This window comes from Lepidochelys kempii, chromosome 2 (genome assembly GCF_965140265.1).
Source record: "Lepidochelys kempii isolate rLepKem1 chromosome 2, rLepKem1.hap2, whole genome shotgun sequence".
NCBI classification, from domain to species: domain Eukaryota; kingdom Metazoa; phylum Chordata; order Testudines; family Cheloniidae; genus Lepidochelys; species Lepidochelys kempii.
Window position 1 is genome coordinate 68,372,389 of NC_133257.1, and position 25,014 is coordinate 68,397,402.

The 25,014-nt window shown below is 40.4% G+C and overlaps 1 protein-coding gene across 11 annotated transcripts in view; it reads left to right on the forward strand.

Moving 5' to 3' along the window:
* Positions 1-7,785, forward strand: part of PLAG1 (PLAG1 zinc finger) — a 59,725-nt gene extending 51,940 nt beyond the window's left edge. For 10 of the 11 annotated variants that reach the window (XM_073331114.1, XM_073331115.1, XM_073331116.1 and 7 more), the window contains 2 exons: positions 1,170-1,528; positions 2,070-7,785. In XM_073331114.1, coding sequence (XP_073187215.1) covers positions 1,287-1,528; positions 2,070-3,333 — 1,506 coding nt within the window. In that variant the 5' untranslated portion in view covers positions 1,170-1,286 and the 3' untranslated portion in view covers positions 3,334-7,785. The remainder of the gene's footprint in view (positions 1-1,169; positions 1,529-2,069) is intronic. The other variant, XM_073331125.1, reaches the window with a different exon arrangement.
* The last annotated feature ends 17,229 nt before the right edge of the window (positions 7,786-25,014 follow it).

The window sequence follows — 25,014 nt, forward strand, 5'->3', positions numbered from 1 at the left end:
TGAGATATTGAAGGAGGCAGCAAGCTTGGGAATAGTGCCCTCCAATGCCAACCGAGAGCTGCACTTCAAAGCCGTCCGCTCCAGGCTACTGACATTGACCTCTGATGTCTGTGGCAAAACTGCATCTAGAACAGTGGCGTAGCCAGACTTCCTGAGCTGATGGTACTTGTGCATTGGGTTTTCAAAGACTGGAAATTACTCATTGCGATAGAAATGCCAAATTCAACTCCTTCAAATCCTGCCTACCTTTTATATTGAACTCTGACATTCATTTTGTTTCTCTCATACTGCCTTTCACCATGCTGTTGTAGATCTAGCTTCTGATCTATGTCACATTAGATCCTTTGGTATTTCAAATTGCAGTTGAGTTGTGATGTTTAAAATAGTGCTGTAGTATTTTTGGCAATAAAAGATTGTAAAGTACTGTGCGATCACCAAAGATCAGTTACTACCATGTACTACCAGATTAAGAATTCAGAACTACTCTTTCCAACAGACAATTTAAATGGGATAGGCCTCCTCCTGAGTGGGTTTCTCATGTATTTCACAGATCTTAATACCTCAGGATAGATTGTGATCCTTCTAGAATGAATGAATAAGTGTTTCCATCTTGATCTAATCTAACTTTCAACATTTTCTCTATTTTATGATGTAGGAATTGTTTGGGGAGGATGGCTGTTTCCAGTGTTGACCTGAAAAAAACCTAATTTATAGATATCTTTATCCATATCAATTTTGACTTAGTACAGTATACAGTTACAGGAAAATTTCACTAGGCATTAACTGGAACATTGTGTATACTTTATTTATATATACACAAGTACAGTTTAATCCCTTGCGAAATCTGCAGCTGCCAAAAGTCAGCTTTATCCGTATAGTTTTGAGTAAAGTTATTTTTGATGCCTTCTGTAATCTTTCTGAAATACTGCTATTCTCCATCAGTGCCCTAAGGAAAAGTTACAAGGTGTAGTGTCAGGGCACATGTGGATCTGTTCATCCTGAGCAATGCATTTTAAGAATTGTGACAAATAGCATAAAGAAGCCAACAGGTATTACATTAGACCAGCTGAACCTAATTTTATTAAGTTTTATTCAGAAGCATCACATAGCAAGTAAACTTCAAAATTAAGTTTAGTTACAAACTAGTTGTTTCTTATTTTTTTTTCCAGTCCCCTTTTGCTTTCTTTTACGACCACATGAAACTTGAGAAGCCATCTAAAGCTAAATCATTTAGTGGAGTTGGGCAATTCCCAAGTGTCCAACAAGAAGGCCTGGTTTAGGCTGCGATGGCCACTGTCATTCCTGGTGATTTGTCAGAAGTAAGAGATACCCAGAAAGTCCCTTCAGGGAAACGTAAGCGTGGTGAAACCAAACCAAGAAAAAACTTTCCTTGCCAACTGTGTGACAAGGCCTTTAACAGTGTTGAGAAATTAAAAGTTCATTCATACTCTCACACAGGAGAGAGGCCCTACAAGTGCACACAACAAGACTGCACCAAGGCCTTTGTTTCTAAGTACAAATTACTAAGGTATTAAACTCTATTTATCTTTCAGATTATATTATCTATTTTATGTTGGCCATTTTAAGCCTTGTAAAAGTATATGTTTGTGTACACATTCTTCAGCTGATTTGCAGAGAGGAAATGTTAATTAAAGTAGACATTGGTTTGTTTCTAGAATTCTAAGTTACAGTAAGTTTACCAGCTAATGTCTTTGAGTTTGTTTTTATAAATGAGACTAGAATTTTCATTTGTATAAAGAGTTGCCACAAGAAAAGTGTATGGACTGAGAAAATTTTGGCTATGGACATTTACACAAGTACTTTTATACTTGCCCATATCCCTGTTCCAGTAGCTAAAAACCACCAGAAACTAAAGTGTCAATTTAAATGTAATGTTCATGTTTTGCTATATTTAAATTTGTCAAACTATCTTTGTAGTGTCCTGCTGTCAGCTAAAAAAGATTCTGTTGTGAAGAAACGTTAGTGTAGTATTTAGCTGCCATTAAAAAAATGAACACTTGTACTTTTTGATCAAAATAATTACTTACAGAATATATCTGTGTTTAAAGGCATATGGCTACTCATTCTCCTGAGAAAACCCACAAGTGTAATTATTGTGAGAAAATGTTTCACCGAAAAGATCACCTAAAGAATCACCTACATACACACAATCCCAACAAAGAGGCCTTTAAGTGTGAAGAATGTGGAAAGAACTACAATACCAAGCTTGGGTTTAAGCGTCATCTGGCTTTGCATGCTGCAACAAGTGGTGACCTCACCTGTAAGGTATGTTTGCAGACATTTGAAAGCACGGGAGTGCTGCTGGAGCACCTAAAAACTCATGCAGGCAAGTCATCGGGTGGAGTAAAGGAGAAAAGGCACCAGTGTGAACACTGTGATCGTCGGTTCTACACCCGAAAGGATGTCCGTAGACACATGGTAGTGCACACTGGAAGAAAGGACTTCCTCTGTCAGTATTGTGCACAGAGATTCGGGCGGAAAGATCACCTAACACGCCATATGAAGAAAAGTCACAACCAAGAACTTTTGAAGGTCAAACAAGAGCCAATGGACCTTCTAGATCCCTTTACCTGCAATGTTTCTGTGCCTATAAAGGATGAGCTGCTTCCAGTGATGTCTTTACCTTCCAGTGAGCTGACATCAAAGCCATTTACAAACACTTTGCAATTGAATCTCTACAATACTCAAATTCAGTCCATGCAGAGTTCTGCATCTGCACACCAAATGGTCACCACATCATTACCCTTGGGAATGCCTTGTCCAATAGATATGGAGTCTGTTCACCCGTCTCACCAGCTTTCTTTGAAATATCCACTCAGTTCTACCTCATATGCAATTTCTATGCCTGAAAAAGAACAGCCATTGAAAGGGGAAATTGAAAGTTACTTAATGGAGTTGCAAAGTGGTATACCGTCTTCATCCCAGGATTCTCAAGCATCTTCATCTAAATTAGGGTTGGATCCTCAAGTAGGGCCACTAGATGATGGAGCTGGGGAGGTTTCCCTTTCCAAAAGCTCTGTTTCCATTAGTGAACCTCTAAATCCCCAACCGTTGGACTTTTCTCAGTTGTTCGGCTTCATACCAGTAAATGGCCCTCCCTATAACCCTTCTGTTTCAGTGGGGAACCTTGGAATGAGTTATACACAGGAGGAGGCGCATTCTTCAATGGCTCAACTTCCACCACAAACACAGGATCCTCACGATCCTAGCAATAGTATAGGTCTTGGGTCCCTGCATTCACTGTCAGCAGCTTTCGCAAGCAGTCTAAGCACAACCACCACCCTACCACGTTTTCATCAAGCTTTCCAGTAGGATGTACAAAGCTGGCTTATTACTGTCTATTTGTAGAAATGCCTTAGGTAATCATTTTTAATTTAGTGCCTACTATGAGACATTACAAATTCTCTGCTTTTGTACAGTACCAATCTCATGAAGCCAGTAAGAAATTTAAATTAACTTTTACATGTTTTGAAAGTGTTTTATTCTCAACTGTGTTTACTTTGGTTTTTAAAAAGTCTCATTGATTTGTTTGAATTTTCACTGCCAATTGACACACTGACAAAAAAAAATCAATAGAAAGCAATTCCTGCTAAACTTTGACACACACCCCTTGTTTATAACTTTTCTGAAACTTTTCAGTCATTCTGTTTTGTCAAGTAAATGGTAGCTTGACCGTTTTACATTTTGTGCATTTTGTAATAGAATCCTAGTTTTTAATTTTACACACAGCTTCCTGAAGATCTTCAAATGAACTAAATGGTGATATCTTATGTGGTCCATAATCTGAAATCAATTTTTTTTTAAATTAGTATAGAATTCAAACATCCTTGTTGGAAATATGTACATACTTTTCATTTTGACTTAGTCATTATGAAAGGTATTAAAAACTTGCTATTTTCTGGCTTAACTTGTTGCTGCCTGTATCAAGATTGGATAAGAAGCAATTTAACTTAAATACTCATCGTAACGCGACAAAATTAAAAAAACATTTATTCTTGTTTAATTGGCTAATGTGTCAAGTTAAAATTGGAACCGTTTTGTGCTTTTGTGACTCTGGTGAAGGGAAAAGAGGCAAAATTAATGGCTGACCCTGAAATATAAAAGTGTTGTAATTTAGTAGTGCGGAATATTTTGTCACAATTTTTGATTTAATTCTTAACTTGCTGTCTTTCTTTTTAATAGCATAGAAGGAGCACTGCATAGGAGTCTTCAGATTGTATATTCACGTCTGTAGGCATCAGTCTTTCCTAGCTGCCACAGCCAAAGTCTGGGTCAAGTCCAGCCTGAAGTTTTATACCTAGTGTCCGTTCAATGTGAGCCTGCAGTCAGAGAGTGAATGTAAATTTGCAGATATCCATTTTAATTTTTTTTTAAGCGGAGTGGGTCTTTTCAGTTGTGTGACGTGATGTGTTATGTCCTCCTAAGCAACAAGTTAAATGTTAATCACACTTACTACACCTGGGTACTTGGCTAGGGACTTTTTTCCCATTGCCAAGGTTTAAAGACAGGACTCTTAGGAGTGAAGTAAAAGCATATTGCTTACACCACTTTTACCTAACCTGATATACTCACGTCTCCTACCCCTAATAACCAAAAGAGAAATAACTGTGATGTGTAAAAGCAAGCTAGATTTGCTTTAACTCAATACTAATATTCATTTTCCTTGTCATTTTTTGGATAAGGAATTAAAAAATAAAAATGAAATACAGTCGTATCACTCAGTCAGTAGTGAGGACGCATACAAGGTTTTAAGTGGTTAAAATAAATGTACTTCACAGAAACAGAAGTTGCTCCCATTGAAGGAGCTTTTGCTCCCAATATTTTATCATTAGCTCCTCCTTTTTTTCCCTCTAGGAGCAATATGCAGGTGTAGTTTTACTATTTTATACTTATATGTATTTAAATTTTATTACTGAAAGATAATGTTTTTATAAATGTGTTTGTGTTCCAAAGGCATTAAAATAAGGATGTATTAATAAGGATAATACCTTTTCAAATTCTGGGTTTAGGAGCATATGATCTCAAAGTGGACTTTAGCTCTGCTTCATGACTGCTTCCTTTAGTTTCTATGAAACAGATTGCTTACCTACATCTTTAGTTGAATGATGTGTTCAGTATTGCTTCTCCCTCCCTCCACCCCAAGCATTTTAAGGAAAGAAAACATTGTGTGAAAAGAGCACAAAATAAACAGAACAGAAATACTTTAATACTAGTTTAAACCAGCAAGCATAAGACAAAAAGCAAGTGGAAAGAAGTTACTTTATTCTGGATCTAGTTTAACCAGTTTGAGCGGAAGATAAATGGATTCCATTTCCTTAATGGGCCATATTGTATGTGGAACTGAGCATCTTTAACTTCTGAAAAGTTTTGGGTGCACAGAATCATACCCTTCGTAAGCCACATTTGTCACCCAGAAAAGGCAAGTGGAGACAGGCCATTCCATTAGGTTGTGTTTGTCAATATATGCAGCTGTTGGAAAATGAATATGCATATCACCAATTTCAGAACTACAGTGAATTGTTAGTCTGGCAGCAGGGAAGGCCACTTGTTAGTGTTGCAAATTAGTTTAATCTTAACTGCCAACACAGAACATTCTGACAGCCTATCCCATTGCTTAAGGGGATGGAAGTGGTGTGTATTTAGCATTTAGAAAAAGTGCCATTTGTTTATCAGTTTTAGTTCTGATTAGACTTGATTGAAATTTTTTTTGCCAGCATCCATTTTCTTAGTATATAACCAGAATCTTTACTACTAATGGTAGTGCCTTAGCTTTGTAAAAAGGGATTGACTTTTCACTTCAGAAATAGGGACCTCAGACAAGATATTGAACCTCATTCAGTCAGGGCTTCAGTTGGTGGCTCCATGATGTATGTTTGCTACTGAACTAGGATGTATGAATATGTGGAAGCAGATTGACACTGTTAGCAATATTAACACTTAGTGCTTTAGAGTATATTTAGGCAGAATTATTATTGGCCACTATTAAAATGTCAGTTTTTAAACCCTACTTTCTTGTTACCGAGTTGATTTTTATTTTTTCAGGGGGGGGGGGGGGGGGAGGCTGGCTGATCATGCACCACTCTTTGTGCAACTTTTAAACTTCTAGTACGTTTTTTAAATATATATATTTTTGTGTACTTGTTGCTTGTGCTTTATTTAGTAGTAAATTGTGGAATAGAGTGATTTATTGTTAATTTCACAGTAGCGGTTTTTAAAAACCATATACTGACTGAAACATGAGCCAGAGCTGATTGCTTATTAAGCTAATAATGAATGTTAAGAGTACATATTTTCAGGATCATTTGCCTAGTGAGCTATACATGTATTATAGGCCAATATTTTTTAAAATAAAGCTTGTTCAACCTCTATGTTACACATATTACAAGATATAGCACTTTCAAAAAGAAAACCTAAACCTTTTAAGAAAATTTCTTACAGGTTATGCTTTTTATTATAAAAACTTTTATTATAACTTGTTTCAAGTGCCATTAGATTACATATATGTAGGACTTTGGTATAATGCTTTGTGTACAAAATGGTAGACGTAATTTTAAACAGGTACATTTTTACAGTGTTTTCTTATCAATTTGCTATATTGCACAAAACCAGTGTGTCTTTCTTAAGGCTTTTACAATGGTTTTTTACTAGGTTTACATGTTTCAAACTACACTGTCTTCTACTGCCATTTTTAACACCAATACAAAAGTCATGCGTTCCTCACCAATTATAAACTGTGCACTCTGGAGTTTTGGATGGTAAATGGTCATAGAATTTTAAAATACCCTATGTTAGCTATGCTGCTGTCTGAAGTCAACATGGGGCCCGATCTTACCCCATTAAATTAAAGGGAAGCAGGACTGCACCCTTAGTTATGTCTGTTTGTCTCATACACTGGTTTAGCAGCTCATTCTACATACTTGTCAGTCTCTAGAAGGCCTATGAAATGTACTTTTGCTATAAACTATGTAGACTCTCAGCTACCCATCCTGCAATCCTCCCAGTGTACAATGAAAACCACCACCTATTTAACATTACCTGGGGAGTCAAAATAAAGTAATGCCATTATAGTTCAAAAGTGTATCTGGAAAGTCCCAAAGCCCTTATACAATAAGGGTGTCTTATTTTGTTGGAAGGCAGTGTCTTTTGATAACAGTTATCTAGCCCTGGAAGTGACACAGAACTATTGCTAATCATATGTAAACACTTTTCAGTATAAGCTTCAGTGGTACAGTTGAACCAGAATGAATGTTTATCTTCTCAGAAACACTCCTGCAATATTGTTATATTGGATCATGCTGCTAATGTAACTTGGGATACAACTCCTCTCATGGTGCTACAAACCTTTCTGTCTCATTCAGATGTATTTTTACCCTTAGAAAAAAGGACTATACTAGACCTGTAGGTATACGATATATTTTTATACTGTGACTTAATTTGTCATTAATGAACTTTGTACACCACCACAATGTATTCATATGCACTTGCAAAAGGAAAATCTTGGACATGCAAATGTATACCCAAACAAGCCTGACTTTTGTTCACAAAACTAGAGGATGACAGTTAGTTAAAATGAAATGTGGGCTTTTTCTATGGTGTGGAGTGAAGAACATACTGTATGTTGCTAAGAGCCCTTTGAATTTAGACAAAAACTATATTGGGGAATGGATGACGCACCTGAACCTGACTTGGATTGCTGAAATTATATTTTTGGCTAGTGGGGAAAAAAATGTTTGGACTTGTATGTTAAAATGTTTTAATGATAAAGATTGAGTCAAAAATAGAAAGGAAAAAAAACAAACAAAAAAAAACCCACCCCTGCATTCCAGACTGAATTTGTATATGTTTCTTGCATTTAAAATTGCTATCCTGTGATATGGGAAATTGAGTTGCTTATCATGTATATGTACTTTAAAATGTATTCACAAACTACTGTTGTATTTGTATAAAATATAGACAAAAAGATTGCATATATATTTTTGTGTATAAGCTCTGTAAAATAGCAATCCCAGTATGAAGCTGCAGCAGAACTTCATTTTAAACATTCACATCCAAAGAAACAGACTATTTATTGTCCACATACCCAGATTATAAAATATACCTTGCTGCTATCAAACAATAGTGCTGCAGCTACAGTGTTATGTTTGCTGTACAAAAATATGTGAACTCCACAAAATATATCAATAAAGTTACAGAATGGTTTTAGTTAATGTATAACGTATGGCTGGCATTTTAATAGACAAACGTGGTTGCGTGTGTGGGGTTTTAGAAAATGATCATAAATTACAACTGACACATTAGACACATTTATTTTCATTCTGCAAAGATTTAACAACTTGCGTGATTTAAAACTGGGAGGATGGCAGTTATTCAGAGGCTCGTAAAACAAAACATAGGCATCTGCAGTCCATGATTTAACCACGTGACCAATTGGAAGATCCTACTTTCACTGTAGTGTACTAGTGGCATCTCTACATTGAAAATAAGGATTGAGGAAGCTGCCGCGTTATGTGTTTGGAGCCCACCATGAGAAACCGGCAGGTGAGTTTGAGACTTATTAGCGCACAGGAGATTGTGATGTTTTGCGTGATCACTTCAGACAGAAATATGGGCAATTCGTGTTGACTTTACACTTGCTATTTGTAATGACTGGAAATTATGCTTTAAACAAGACTGTTGGGACATTTCCATGAAAAACCATCCTGGGAAGCTCTGTGAGGCCAAAACACTACATATGCATGAGTCCCTACAGTCAGTGCCTCAGCATGCAGATGGTAGTATTATGAATCTAGTCAAAATCCTGTTCTTGCCGTGCTGTGTATAGTTTGTCGCCCCTTGCTCCCATTCCAAGTAGATACTTCCACTAACTTATGACGACCTACTAGGAAGCTAAAAGACTAGCAGCCGCCTGACAGTAGGTTTACATTCATATTCCATCCATTCTCAACAGTGTATTTGGGTTTGTGTCTCTGGGAGTATAGAGCTTAACCCTCACCACTGACTACATTTCCTGCCTTTGCTTTCTCTTCCCCTATTAAGGGGGGAAAAGAAGAAAAGGCAGAAAGGAATTGAAAAGAGATTCTGCTCCTGCGAACTATGGACCTAGATGTTTCACCTACTGTGAGAGAGATTTTTACCTTATTGTCTCAAATTTCTCTCTCTCCCCTGCACTGGCTAGTGCCAATAAAAAAATCACTTCTCTACCATGTGCTCCTCATTTGCTTTATATTGCAGTAGTGCCAAAAGACACTCATGAGAATCTGAGCCTGGCTCTATATACATGGAGAGATATGTACCCTACTCTGAAAAGCTTACCGTCTGAATTAAACAGGCAACATAGAAACAAAGTGTCACATTAGCTACATTTTTTTTTAATATTTCCCCCTAAAGCACCCTTCCCCCATTTTAAAAGAAAAAAAAATCCTTTGTCCAGGTGCCTCACCCAGTATTCTCTACACTTGCTGGCCTAACATGTCCTCCTTTCCAGCCTGGCAGTGCTGGAGAAATAGGGCAAGTTCTATAAATGGTTGGACAGGTGGGGCACAGCCAGTTGACTCATATTGTAAAATGGATGATAGAAAAATATTTTCTAAAGGCCCTGTGGCATGGTCCCTTCTCCTCCTGTGGGTGGGAGCTCCAGCTGCCTTCTCCAAAGGTAGGGGACAGGTACAGAGGGTTCTACTTCCTCCTGGGACTACTGTTTAGAGTAACCAGATGCTGGAGCCCTTTTAAACCTCCTGTGAACCTGGCCTTATTGCTAAAGACCTCTCAGCTTGGGAGGGTATTGTTTGTCACCTGCCTTTCAGCATGTCCTCATTATTTTAGCGTGGGGAGTGCAGGAGTAAATACTAACTTGCTGTGTTGTACCCAATGGGCACTAGATTCAGCCACCATCTCAGTTCCTGCATAGCATGAGCACTGCCAGCTTCTGTGATCTGGGATATATTTTATTTTTTGAGTCCCTCAGCTCTGTCTTCTTTCTTCCCCACATACAGAGAGGGGATTACTGAGTGACCCCTGTGGAAAGTTCAGAGATGTTATCACTTCAGCTGTATTAAACTAAAAGGTAGTTTGGACCTCCCTACTATTTAGCAGGCAATATCTATGGTAAATGAGAGAGGAGAGGAGATGAGGGCTCAATATCTTCCTTAGCAATACATCTAGTGACTTCCTTATCTTTCTTGTGACTAGAGGGGAAAGCCCACTTGGGTTCTCTTTTTTTTTTTTTTTTTCCCCCCTCCCTCCGGTGGATTCCCAAGTATGAAGAAAATAGCTTTGTCGGGAGAGAGAATTTAGAACAGGTTTCCAAAACTATGGTCTGTGATCCACTGATGGTCTGAGAGAGAGCTGATTGATCACATGGTGGTGGCTTCTCCATTTTCAGTTGCTGCATTATATTTTCAGGTGTAAGTGTGCTTTTAATTTTCCATGTTGCCAATTGTAATTGCCAGAGGAATGTTATGTTGTCATAAATGGGCAGGAGGCCCACAAGATACTCTGTAATAAAGTACACTCCATGCGATGTAAAAGTTTGAGAAGGCATGCTAGATGATTTAACCCTTGACTATGGTGATTGAGCAGAACCTTTAGGCAAAGAACCAGTGATGCCTCATCCCCAGATTTATAACTGCATTGGGGATGGAGATGTTGAGGCTATAAGCATGCAAGAAAGTGGTAGAAGTTCTAGCCAATCCTCTCTGGCATTCTCTCTTCATACTTCTACTTTGATCGTTGTCACTCAGAAGTTAGCGCAAGCGTGGCAACTGTCTCCAAGTCCTAGAGCATAAATACCTAGGTTCCTCAGAGAAGGCAGTGCAATTTTCTTCATAGATCTGAAGTAGATGCGACAGTGTTATCTTCACTTCTCATATCTTCCTCTCTGAAACCATGACTTGTGAAAGGCGTGGGTGCATTTTGTGTGGTATCAGCTTCCATCCTACCTTTTGACTTCCTCTGACTGATGCATTTCTTGTGTAATTATCTTGTGATACATTTTAAGCCTTTGGGGGGGGGGCGCAGAGAGGGGAATTAATGTCTTTGGAGTAGCATATGCTACAGCGTAGTGGTGACCTGTATAGTTCATAGGCCTCTAGTAGGCAACTGAGATGCTGCTTGCATGTACCTTCCAACACCCCGCCCACTGCTTTCTTGAAATATCAAACAGCCATGGTTTTGTTTGCTTTTTAATAAGGTGCTAATAAAACTGTGGTCATGTAAAAGGCACATGATGCATCTCTACATGACAGTGTCTTTGGCTCACGTCTGCTCTGTCTGGAAATGGAACACCAATAGGAGTGAGAACTTCCTGAAGAAGCAGAATGCTCCAGGAACAGCAAGGATCGCAGGCTTCCTCCTCCCCCACCCACCTGCCCCAAGCTAACCCCTGTAGGCACACAAAGCAACTGAGAAAACCCATTTTACTTAGGAGTGAATGTGCTGTGAGGAGTAACCTTTCTCTTCTCTCTCACCAGAAATACAGAGAGGTCATTCACTCCACATGCATGCCTCTTCCCTTCACTGCACCACACTGAACCTTGAGACAATTAGCAGTGGAGAGGTGAAAAGACTGGACACCGTGGGAAGATTAGTACTAGGGAAATGGACCTGGGGTGGTGGAGTGTCATAGAGATAGATAGGGTGGTTTGGGACTATGGAGAGTTAGTGGGTTTTGGGATGTGGGGAGTTAGAGAAGATGAGGGGAAAGGAAAGAAAGGAGGAAGAGATTGAGATGAGAAGCTAAGGGAAAGAAATTGAAAGTAAGTATAAGAAGGAAGAAAAAATATTCTTTGGATGGGGACAATGGAAAAGGTAGAAAAGCAAAGGGATGGACACCAGGATATATAACAGAAGAAAAGGAAAAGTGTGAAGGATGATAAAAGGAAAGAATGATAAAAGCAAGGGAAACCTAGTAAGTTTTAAGTATTTAATATTTTGATTCCAAAATAAAATAGTTCTGCCTAGTTAGGGTTACCAGATAGCAACTGTGAGAAAACGGGACAGGGAGTGGGGACTAATAGGCACTTATATAAGAAAAAGTCCCCCAAAACGGGACTGTCCCTTTAAAAATGGGACATCTGGTCACCCTGTGCTTCTTGGGCATGTTCTGTAATAAAACAGAATATTCAGGATGTACAATTATATATTCAAGAAGTAACAATGGCAAGGTTGCCCCCTTGTGCATGTGCATTACAATCCAGTCTCTTCATGATCTTTAGCCTGTATCAGGTAAAGCAATATCAGATGTTCCCTATAGCTTTAGAGAGATGTGTAGCATCTTCTAAATGTTTAATTTGTGCATAATTCTATTAATTCATTGGCATAATGGTTCACTACGTCTTCAAGGATTTAAATTGGGGAGATGAATTCTGTGATTCATATTTTTAAAATGTAATCAACAGCCAGTCACTCTACAATTTCTTTTCAACCTGCAGCCAAGCCTTCTTTTGATGCAGCCCATGTTATAAGACAGTTAATTGTGAAAATACTTACATTTTTAATTAAGTGGTTTCTGGTGGTTAACATAGATTGAAACATGTTGGGGAGACCACACGACATTGTTGCATTACCCCTGGGTGGGGTATATATGCCACTAACTTTCACTATTACTTTAAACCAGTGATACTCGGACCTCAGTGGTTCAGGAGCTAAATTAGGGGTTAATATTACCCAAAAGAGCTATAGTAGTGTGAATTCATTTTCTATGTGTGTCTGTGTGTATATATAAATTCTTACACAAAATGACTGACCAAATATTTTATCAACTACAATTGGTTAATACCATAGTAAAAGTATCCTGATTGGTTAATAATGAAATCACACAGTGTTTTAATATTGTGCTGCAAGGAGTCACAGGAGACACATTAAAGAGCCAGTTGCAGCTCAAGAGCTTCAGGCTCAGTATCACTGCTCTAAACTGTTATACTTAATCTATACTATGTTGTGTAAAAATCATATTAGTGTGTCCTTTTCATATAAATCACTTCTGTGGACTCTGATATACACCGAGTAGTACAGGGTACTAGAAGATGTTATACACACCATTGTCATAGGTTTTAGAGTAACAGCCGTGTTAGTCTGTATTCGCAAAAAGAAAAGGAGTACTTGTGGCACCTTAGAGACTAACCAATTTATTTGAGCATGAGCTTTCGTGAGCTACAGCTCACTTCATCAAATGCATGCCGTGGAAACTGCAGCAGACTTTATATATACACAGACAATATGAAAAAATACCTCCTCCCACCCCACTGTCCTGCTGGTAATAGCTTATCTAAAGTGATCATCAGGTGGGCCATTTCCAGCACAAATCCAGGTTTTCTCACCCTCCACCCCCCCCACACAAATTCACTCTCCTGCTGGTGATAGCCCATCCAAAGTGACAACTCTTTACACAATGTGCATGATAATCAAGTTGGGCCATTTCCTGCACAAATCCAGGTTCTCTCACCCCCCTCCCAAAAACCACACACACAAACTCACTATCCTGCTGGTAATAGCTCATCCAAAGTGACCATTCTCCCTACAATGTGCATAATTAAGGTGGGCCATTTCCAGCACAAATCCAGGTTTTCTCACATCCCCCCCACCCCCATACACACACAAACTCACTCTCCTGCTGGTAATAGCTCATCCAAACTGACCACTCTCCAAGTTTCCTCTTGTTTTTTCCTACCCCTCCCCCCCCAGATGTTCTGGTTTAACTTGGATTTAAACTTGGAGAGTGGTCAGTTTGGATGAGCTATTACCAGCAGGATAGTGAGTTTGTGTGTGTGGTTTTTGGGAGGGGGGTGAGGGGGTGAGAGAACCTGGATTTGTGCAGGAAATGGCCCAACTTTATTATCATGCACATTGTGTAAAGAGTTGTCACTTTGGATGGGCTATCACCAGCAGGAGAGTGAATTTGTGTGTGGGGGTGGAGGGTGAGAAAACCTGGATTTGTGCTGGAAATGGCCCACCTGATGATCACTTTAGATAAGCTATTACCAGCTGGACAATGGGGTGGGAGGAGGTATTTTTTCATATTGTCTGTGTATATATAAAGTCTGCTGCAGTTTCCACGGCATGCATCTGATGAAGTGAGCTGTAGCTCACGAAAGCTCATGCTCAAATAAATTGGTTAGTCTCTAAGGTGCCACAAGTACTCCTTTTCTTTTTACCATTGTCATAGTATATATATAAATTTAGAACTGTTTGCACAAACTTTTAAAAAATTCACCATGCATACAGACCAACCCTGGAAAAGTAATTTATCACCAGCTATGTTGTTGAGGTTTTTTTGTTTTGTTTTTTTAATTAAAAATATAAATGGTGGTTGCTTTTTGTTTTTTACAAGTCCAAGCTGGGTGAGACAGCCAAAGATTCATACAGATTAAGACTCTACATATGGTTTCCAAGCAGGCTGAAGAGTTTCCCACAAATATTTGATTTGTCTAAGAGAGATGGCAACTTCTTGTAGAGCGTACTGAGTCCTGACAAGAAGGTACCTGTCAGACCCTTACATGTTTTGACGGATACAATTTCAGCATGAAAGTTCTTCAGGCAGTGACTTTGAACATAAGCCCACCTTCTGGCTTATTGCTTTTTTAACTAAATTAAGAACAAGGGACATTACATGATATTGTTATAGGTAAGATCATCTCTCTCCCTTTTCTCCTAGCATCAGTGTTCAATTTTAAAGTGGGAACAGACCAGCAAAATATGCCAGGGCAGAGGACTGTTCTTCAGTTGAACACTAATGTAATGGACACTAAAGACAAGTAGCCATGGAATAAAACCCCAAACTCACTGAAGTCCTAGGCTGGGCACGTTTACCTACCTCTGACAGATGCCTAAAAGCTCTCTTTTTTTTTTACACTTCAGTGGAATGCTTGTCATGCCAGTAATGTATTATGGGATTAGCCAGTGTTCCTACCTCCCCATCTCTTTGCAAGAGGACATCCCAAAATATTTTTTACCATTTATTAAAGGAAGCTATCCTGCTCATTGTCTGCGATATAGACACAGTGCTGGAACTGAAGCAGGAGATGGACCTGTGTTCATGGTTGTTCATAGACCTATGGAAGATGGTAGGCCTGGGTGACTGTTCATTAGTACCCCACATCCTCTCACATGCAATACATTATTCAGATCCCAATCACCACCATTATTACTGTTGTATTAGGACAAGGAGCAGTCAGTAAGTGATGGAAGCCTGTTGACATCATTCCCAAGCCCATTGTAGTGTGTGCGCCATGTTTACTCAGCTCTGTGGAAAACCATGATCCTACCCCTAAACTGCAAACTTCAAAATCCAGCATTACCCTTTATTCCTCAGTTGCCCTATTTGAAAAGTAGGGGACCCATGGGCTATTAATTAGCTTTCCAAGGTATTTAGGTGTCTCACTGACATTGATTACAGTGAGAGGTAGGTGCCTAAATACCTTGGAAGATCTGGGCCATAAATTCTAAGGCCAGAAGGGATCATCTAGTGTGACTTGTGTATCACAGACCTTAGAACTGTCTGAACTAGAGCAGATCTTTTAGAAAAACATCCAATCTCTATTTTAAAATTTCCAATTATGTTGAATCCACCATAAGCAAAGGGTTAATTACCTTCACCGCTAAACATTTACATGTTGTTTCTGGTCTGAATTTGTCCAGTTTTGACTTGCACCCATTAGATCTAGTTATACCTTTGTCTGCTACACTGAGGAGTCAATTATCAAATATTTGCATTGGGCTAGCTATTAAATCTTCCAGTACAGTTACCTGAATTTGTCTGCCATACAATGCCCTTATTTCACATCATACGATCTTCATACCGTTAACAGGCTTTGACGCTATTGTGGCTTGTCTCCACAGAATCTGACCAGTGTGCAATCCATGGCAGGGTGGCACATAAATTATTTAGAAATGTAGAAAAGCAAAGGGCTAGCTAAATGTATGTCAAGGTCACCTATGAGATAGTTACAACATAAAAGAGCTAGTAATTTTTTCTTGCAGTGTCTGCAAAATATTCTATGTTGTAGTCATCTTTTGAACATTAATAATAGTGTTCTTATGTTCTTCCATTCTCAGGCTTGGAGGAAATGATGACTAAAAAGGGTCATCAGCTCCCAAGAATAACCTGGGTTGGATCAGCCTTCTGTGAGCACAGTGTTCATTTAGTGCCACAAAGAGAGAGAAAGCCAAACAGACATCTATTAGGCAACAGGACTGAAAGTCAGGCCCAATAAATATGACTCACAAATTGTAAGCCCAGTTGGGATCATCTAGTCTGACCTAATGTACAAGACAGGTCATAGGACATCCCTGTATTAATTTCTGTTTGAACAAGAGCATGAGTTTTTGAAAAACATCCACTTTGGATTTTAAAAAACCAAGTAGCGTTGTTAAAAAATAAAGTAGTGACAGCTGTAGCAGATGTGCTTATTGAGCGCATTCAGATTTACATGCAACTACTTGAAATGTTTGACTATTTGCTTCTCTATCCCATCTGTCCTGCAGAAGCACCCAAGCTCTGGAATACTGAACTGGCTCGTGTTCATCATCGGAATTTAATAACAATTATAATTGTTCAATTGCAAGACAACCTGTGTGTCTCCATTGTCCTCAAATTATGCCATCAGTTACACTTTTGCAATCCTACTGCTGGCAAAAAAATTTCATGAATATAAATGAATGTACAATCTGAGAACCATGAGCTTGCATAGGTGTAACTGAAGGCAGTATTTGGACTGTAAAATCTTTATTAAGGATGATGATACATGAATCAGAAAGAACATGGCTTGACTTTCAAATGCCAGACTGAGGATGCAAGGACAGACAGAAAAAAAGTATTTTGAATTGTAAACTGAGCAGATTTGATATAGAAATAATTGAATCACAAATATAGAACCTTACAGACATTTTTACAAAAGAATTTCATAGTAGAACTGCAATTCAAGTTAGGGTTGCCAAGTGTCTGGTTTTCGAGCAGAATGCCCGGTCAAAAAGGGACTCTGGCAGCTCCAGTCAGCACTGCTGACCGGCCTCTTAAAAGTCCAATTGTCGGCGCAGGCAGGCTTCCTACCCAGCTCCATGCAACTCCCAGGAAGCTGCCAGCATCTCCCTCTGGCTCCTAGGTGGAGGGGCAGCCACGGGGGCTCCATGCTCTGTCCCAGCACCAGCTTAGCAGCTCCCATTGGCCAGGAACCGTGGCCAATGTAGGCATGGGCAGCACGCAGAGCCACGTGGTCACACCTCCACGTAGGAGCTAGAGGGAGATGTTGCCGCTTCCTGGGAGCCACCTGAAGTAAGCAACACCCGGAGCCCGCACCCCACCCCCTCCCATGCCCAACCCCCTGCCCCAGCCTGGAGCCCTCTCCAACACCCCAACCCCCTAATCTCCAGCTTCACCCCAGAGCCTGCACCCCAGCCAGAGCCCTCATCCCCTCCTGCACCCCAACTCCCACCCCAGCCCTGAGCCTCCTCCTGCACCCCAAATTCCCCAGCCCCAACCCAGAGCTTGCACCCGCAGTAGGAGCCCTCACCCCCACGCACCCCAACCCCCTACCCCAGCTGGCTGAAAATGAGCAAGTCGGGGAGCTGGGGTGGATTGAGCAGGAGCAGGGGCAGGGCCTTGGAGAAGGGGTGGGGCCTCAGAGGAGGGGCAGGCAAGGGTGTTCAGTTTTCTACAAATACAAAGTTGGCAACCCTAATTCAAGTCCTAAGGAGATAAATCGGAATCATTTTGCATGATTTTAAAGCTTTTTAGTAAAAATCTCTCTTCATAAATCTCTTCTTGGAAGTTATACAGCAACTAGATACTATAGGGTTGCATTTATTAGAGAGAGTTCTTGGGGGTGGGGAAATACAACTAACTATACACAGTTACAGGTTTCGGAGTAGCAGCCATGTTAGTATTCGCAAAAAGAAAAGGAGTACTAGTGGCACCTTAGAGACTAACAACTTTATTTGAGCATAAGCTTTCGTGAGCTACTCTGATTAAGTGAGCTGTAGCTCACAAAAGCTTATGCTCGAATAAATTTGTTAGTCTCTAAGGTGCCACAAGTACTCCTTTTCTTTGTACACAGTTAAATTCTCTGAGGTAAAATCAATTCTAAATGTCAGTTTTGTAATTGTTTTCACATTTGAGGCCTAAAATATTTCATACTCATCTAAAGCGCACACATCTCTACACCCACAAACACTAGTGCACATTAATCAAATTCCAACTCCACCTAAAGAAAGGGAACAATTGATCATTTTAAAAAAAAATGTTTGCTAATAACTCCCTATGGATTCCCTAGAGCGTCATGTCTTATATGGGTCTGCTGTTTAGACTGTAAGCCCTTTCAAGCAGGGACTGTGGTGATTTGTTTTTTCTCTTGTACAGCACATTGTCAGAATTTAACTGTAATAACAAATATAAACATGTCCTTAGATATGACTGAGGGCAAACAGCAATGTTCATGGGGGCTGATCCTGCATTCCTTTTGCACTGGAACTCTCCCCAACTCATAAGGGAGGCTTGGGTGTGCCCCAAACGCAGTATCATTTGTTACTTTTTGTAGAAATATTGCACTTAACTAAGGGTTGATCTTCCAGATGTAAATATTTTTTGCCATAGATGATTTCACCCATATTATATTGCAGCTTTCATAAAACAGGACATATATTGCAATATTGTCATTTTAAAGATAAACCATGAAACCCTGTTTTTAAAATCCCTTGTTATGTATTTGTTCCTAATGACACTTTAAGAGTTTAAAAGCTGAATTGTGCCCACAATTTCCGCTGATGCTTTGCAGTTGATGAAGCTTCCTCTCTCTTTGCACGAGTCTAGAAAGAGAAGCCATGTTAGTGATCTGGTTGTGCTTCCTCTTCACGTGCACTAACGTGGTGACATAGGTTGCTATGAAAGGCTCCTTTGGAGGAATTGCATTGGATACAGTAGAACTGCTGTACTAGGAATTTTATTAAATAAAGGGGTGTGCTCCCCCTTCTGGTCAATAAGGATCATGCCACCAGATATAGAAAATGGTTGAATAGATAGGCACATCATGTGGGTGTAATCTCTTTCTCTCTTCTGTACTTGGGTAACTGGGCCCAAACAATGGAAGGGTTTGGATGCTAAGTATAAAAAAGACACTCTTCAGTAATGTGCTGTGTAATGTATTGTGCAATGTTACTGTGTTATATGAAAATCAAAGCTATTAAAAGTCGGTTCTCTTTCTAAAAAATTCTGCTTTAATTACATTCAGACTGAAAGAGGCCAAGTATCCCTCCACATTCCCTGCCTCCTCTACCCCCCAGCAACTGCTGTCATGCATAGGATTTAGTTTCCTCAAGGGAAGATACATTTGGGGACCTAAAGAACTTTAGCGTATACCCTTTCATTACCAAAATCTAATGCAATGAACACCGAGAGAAGAATGCAGTTTGCTTTCTCTGTGTGTTCATGTTTTGGGGATGAACGGACATCATCACTGTGGAAATCATAATTGTCTAACACTGCTGTTACAAGTTACACTGAAGATGACCGCAAATCAAAGAAGTGAGTGGAGGGGAAAAGAACTTGAACCATCAACATCCAAGCAGAAAATCTCTTATAAAATTATTTTGAAAAGGATTTTTAAAAGAAAAAAATAGGGTGTACTATTTGAAAGGTGCTTAATCAGAAAGTGGAATGTGTTTAAATGAGTTGATTTAAAGAAATTCCAGTTGATGGTGCCCTTTAAGTTATTCCTCCTGTTCTTCAGTCTAATACTTTCCTGGCACAAAAACCAGAAGCTTGACTTTGTTTTTTTTTTTGTTTTTTTGTTTTTTTTTTACAGGTGCTGAGTGCCTGTAGTGACCTTTGAGGTCAACACGGTGTGGCTGCTCAGTACCTCTGAAAAACAGAAACGTGGGGGTGGGGGGAGAGGACAAAGAGGAGTGGAAGAACTCACAAGAGAGGGGAAATCCTCATTCTTGAGGAAGAAAATGTTCTTAATTTAAATATTCCTCGATATAACCCCCAAACCTCCCATCCAGCATTCAAGAGCCTGTCTTAGTCTGCTGGAAAGCATCCGTAGCAAACAGGTTTCACCCACCTAAAAGATGCCAAAGTCCCCTGAGAACCTAAAGCAGGGATTGTCTGTACAGGTAACAGCACAGTGGGACCGTGATACATTACTAGAGCCGGTAGGGGCTGCCATAAGAGAAAAATAGTAATTAATTAAAGTCTCCTGCCTACATTATAGACTCCTCTATTTACTGTGCCACATCTCTTCCACCTTATCTCCTCAGTTTGGCTAAAATCAGTACCTGCCCAGGAGGTGGCATTCACTACCTGGACACCCAGAAGGTAACTTAACATGCCTTACTGCCTAATTTATGAATTGCACCCAAAGTCTGCTACTTTACAGACAAATAAAATACAAGTTTCTACAGGGTTGCTGGAACAATTTTTATAGTGGGTTTGCTGAGAGCCATTGAACCATACTGTGAACCCTGTATATAATGGAAACCACTTCAAGCCAGGGGGTGTGGCAGCACTCCCCACATCCCTGGTTCTGGCACTTCTGTGTCCCTGCCCTGAAGCGTTTACAGTGTAAATAAACACAGCATGAGACAAGTGAAAACAAACCCAAAGGAAGTGGGCTAGGGGAAGAGGAGGAGAAGGAGTATACTTATAGGGTCTTGACTTTGCTTTAGGGGTCGAATAAATATTCCTGGGGGGGTTGATTTGTTTGCTGTTGTTTATTTTATTTTGATTTAAACACAAATAAAAGCATAGAACCATTGCTATAAGGTGCCACTGATACTATTATCATTGTGGCACCTTAGAGACTAACCAATTTATCGATGAAGAGAGCTGTAGCTCATGAAAGTTTATGCTCAAATAAATTGGTTAGTCTCTAAGGTGCCACAAGTACTCCTTTTCTTTTTGCGAATACAGACTAACACGGCTGTTACTCTGAAACCTATTATCATTGGTTTTCCCTAACAAAAAACACATTCCCGTTCCCCCCTCACACTCCAGCCTCTCACCAGCAGGCCATAGCTTCAGGATATTTTGAATTAAAGTCCCAAGTTAAGGCAACTCCCCCCTGAGATCACTGTGCACCCAGCCTCCTATCTTTTATAATGAACTCAAGTGACTTTGCTGACCACAAGTGTGGCAGCAGGGCACGGGGTGAGAGGTAATTTCACAAATAGGCAGACCATTTAGGCCATTATAGGTCATAACTAACACCTTGAAGTCTATTTAGAAGCTAATAGAGATCTGCAGAATGTGGCACACTGGTGTTATATGCTGATCCATGATTCTCAACAAGTGAGCCACCAAGTTTTCACATCAGTTTCAGTGGCTGGCTGGATTTAATACATAGCTCCTCAGAGAGCCTGTTTCAAGATGGCAAAGGCATGGAAGACAATAGTGATCTCCATACCCAGAGGAAATGGGCATGTTTGTTGGGGTTTTACTATCAGTTTTATTTTATGAAAATAGGATTAAAAATAAGATATTGGGGGTGGGGGACTTGGTGGGATAGGAATAGAGGAAAGGGGGTGGACTATGCAAGCACCAAAAGGTAAGGAAGAAAAGGGGGGAGAGAGCCTGGGAGGACAGAAGGGAATAGAGTATTGATGGGGTGATAGAAAAGGGGGGGAGGGAAAGAAGGGAAGAAGATAAGCACAGAGGTGACGGAGTGGGAGGAATCACAGTGAATAGAGTGGGAATCAGAGAGGGATGGAGCTGAACAACCAATAAGTCTGAAAGCCAGCAAGCATAAAATGATGATGACACCAGGATGCTGCCCCCTTTCTTGGGCCAAAACTTTGAAAGTTCTCAATTCTGCCTTCTTCCTGTTCTACTCCTCTCATGGTACTGCTCTGCTACCTACCCCAATAAAGGAGAACTAACAACTTAAAATGCCTTGTTCAAAAATTTTAAGTGACACTTAACTTTCGAACGCCTGAACAGCAAATGTAACTTTTCTTGTCTGCATAGTAAACACTGGCATTTTTATCTGTTTGAATAATCAAAGTGGTGCTTTCCGTGCCTTCTTGGCTGCAAAGATTTGAACTGCTTCCTGCTGAAGGTCCACAGTCTGGGCCAGCTCATGCTCTATTGAGATGATTGCAAGGCCGACCAGCCTCTCCTGTGTCATTGTGGAGCGTAGATGTGTTTTTATTAACTTCAGCTTGGAGAATTTGCATTCTCCACTGGCAAATGTTACAGGAAGTGTTAGAGGTATGCGCAGAGCAACAAAAGCATTTGGAAAGAGGGTGGTCATCTTATCTGTGCACATATATTCCAGAACAGCCTTTGGAGTTGATCCTGCTGAAATTTATCTCGAAAGGGCTTTCAATTCATCACCTAAATCACTCGCATCAATTGCGCATGTCATCAGGTGTCAACATTGTCTCTAGTGCCCTGCATTGCTGGTGTAGGTCTTCTTCAGGTACAGTGAGGAGTTTGGGAATTTCGTACAACATCCCAAATATACTGCTGTGTTTCCTGAGCTGCATGAAACGTTCTTCAACTGACCGTATTGCACAAGCTAGCACCTGGTTAAAGAATTCAACTTTGAATTGTTGTTTGGGGTCTCTTATGGGATTATCCTGTGCCTCGTAATCAAAATGTCTTCTTCTTGGGTGACTCTTGTATTCCTGAATGGATGGGAAAATAGCTTCAGTGTGAAGTTCCTCTGCCAACTTCTGTGCACTCTTCAGAACGTTTTGAAATCCCTCATCTGACCAGTAAGACTGTAGGTATGACTTTGCTTTGTCCAGTTGTTCCATTGCTCCAGATTTATCAAGGTCAACACCTTAGAGTCTCTTGCTTACAACGTTTATTTCAAACAGTATGTCATGCCACAACACTAAGCCACACAGAAATTAGAAGTTACGTATGTTTCTGGTGATTCCATTTCCCACTGCCACTGTTCTCCCATGAACAGTTCCTGTCATAGCATTATCCTCCATAATGACAACTATGGCATCATCTATCTTCCCAGTTTGGTGTTTGATAGGCTTTATCGCCTCCACTCAACTTTCCCATCATGTGGCACGCAGTGGTTTCAGTGTCAGAGAGGATGTTTCCAGATGTTGCTTCAAAATTTGCCATCGATGAGTGGATGCAGAGAAAAGTATATAGATGCTTTGAATTACATTAAAAAATTCAGCAGCCTCACTAGAAGCTGATGCTGTATCAGTGACCACCAAGTTGAATGAATGAGAACTGCATGGGACAAAAAAAGCTCGAGGGTTTAACTCTCGGATCCATGTCTGCACTCCTCTGTTCTTTCCTCTCATGTTGGCACCATTATCGTACCTCTGACCTCTCATGTCAGCTATCGCAATTCCCATAACTTCCAGCTTTTTAAGAAGCATATTTGTCATACCGGCTCTTGTAGTATCATCAATGTCACTAAAGTCTAGAAAATGCTCTCTGACAGTCACCATTGCAGGGACATTTTTACTAGGTTCTGTTGATGTTACAAAACGCACCATTAAAGTAATTTGTTCCGTATGGCTGATGTCAGGTATGCAGTCCAGAATAACAGAGTAATATCTTGCTGACTTCAGATCTGCCACAATCTTCTGTTTGACTTTTGTTGCCAGTAACTGCATGATCTCATTTTGAATTGTTTTTCCAAGGTAGTGGGGTGTGTACATTTCTTGGGTGGTGACTCTTCTTAGATGCTCCTGGAGTACAGCATCAAACTCAGCCATCAGCTCCACAATTTTAAGGAAGTTTCCATTGTTTGGCACAGCTAATCTGAAGTGCCATGCAGTGCTAGGTTTTAGGTAGCAAGCATTCTCACAATGGCAATGAGCCTTTTCAGAACATTTTGCCAGTAAAGAGACTCTGATGCAATCTTCTCTTGATGCTGATCATCTCTGGTGGCCTTTAACCTAGTCTCATCTCAAGCTCTTTCCACCTATGGAATGCTCTCTGGTGATTTGCTGCCTTCTCATGGCATGCCAGATTTCTAGCCAGATTTTTCCAGTCCTTTGTTCCTGTAGAACCCAATGTGGCTGGAACATTAGACTGGAAGAGTTTGCAACAAAAACAGTACGCAGCATTCTGGGTTTTTGAGTACATAAGCCATGGCCTCTCCACTTTGTCACCATTGGGGATTTCACACCAGTAATGTGTTGGGTGGAAACTTCTATTTTCATTGTCTTTGGGGAACATGAAGTTTTTCACTTGCTGTGGCCCATGAAGTACAAGCAAGTCCCTCAGGCTACTGTTCAAGTGGGTCCACAGTCCTGGATCATCTAGACTTAAGGAACTAAACTCAGCAGCAGCTGTTTCTTGTGCCTCCACCACACTCTTCTCTGATCTACACTTTTCTTCAGGAATGTGCATGGTTACATCCCTTTGAGATGGAGATATGGATGGTGCAGTAGCTGCCAGGTCACCTGCACTCTGACTAACTGGAAGATCAGGCATCTCCTCACCACTCACATCCTCACTGGGGCCGGAACATTTGTGTTTATGTATCTCAGGAGAGCTCCTTCCTGCTTAGATAGAAAAGCTTCCTTTACTTTCTTTCTTTTTCTGAATGATGCCCCAGAGGGGCGTTTTCGTCTTTCACTCATGACTGCTGTTCTGTGCCAGCTATGGTGGCTCTCAACACTCAATTGAAGGGGACAAATAAGCAGGCTCGTAGCCAGTCCTGAGTGAGGGAAGATATCAGCGTCTTAAGGGCCTAACTGGCTCCTACTACTTCAGTTGACTGCCTGTTCTCCTCAAGTGGGTTCAGGGAAGCAGCAGGAAACAGGAAGCTCCCTGAGAAGCTGGTGTTAATTAGTCCAGGCGCCTGGGGGTGCTAGAGAGGTCCATAAGAGGCTCCTCCTCCTCTCTCTCCCTGCAGCTCCTGCTACTTTCTGTTATTGCCTCTCACCTTTCCTCCTGCCTGCCTGTTATATCTCTTGTGCCCTCCTTCCTCCAGCACAGCACTCCACCATCTCTGTGCATCTAGAGCAGAGACATACATATGCACCAGCAGCAGACACAATTTTCTACACTCTGGGTCCTAGTGC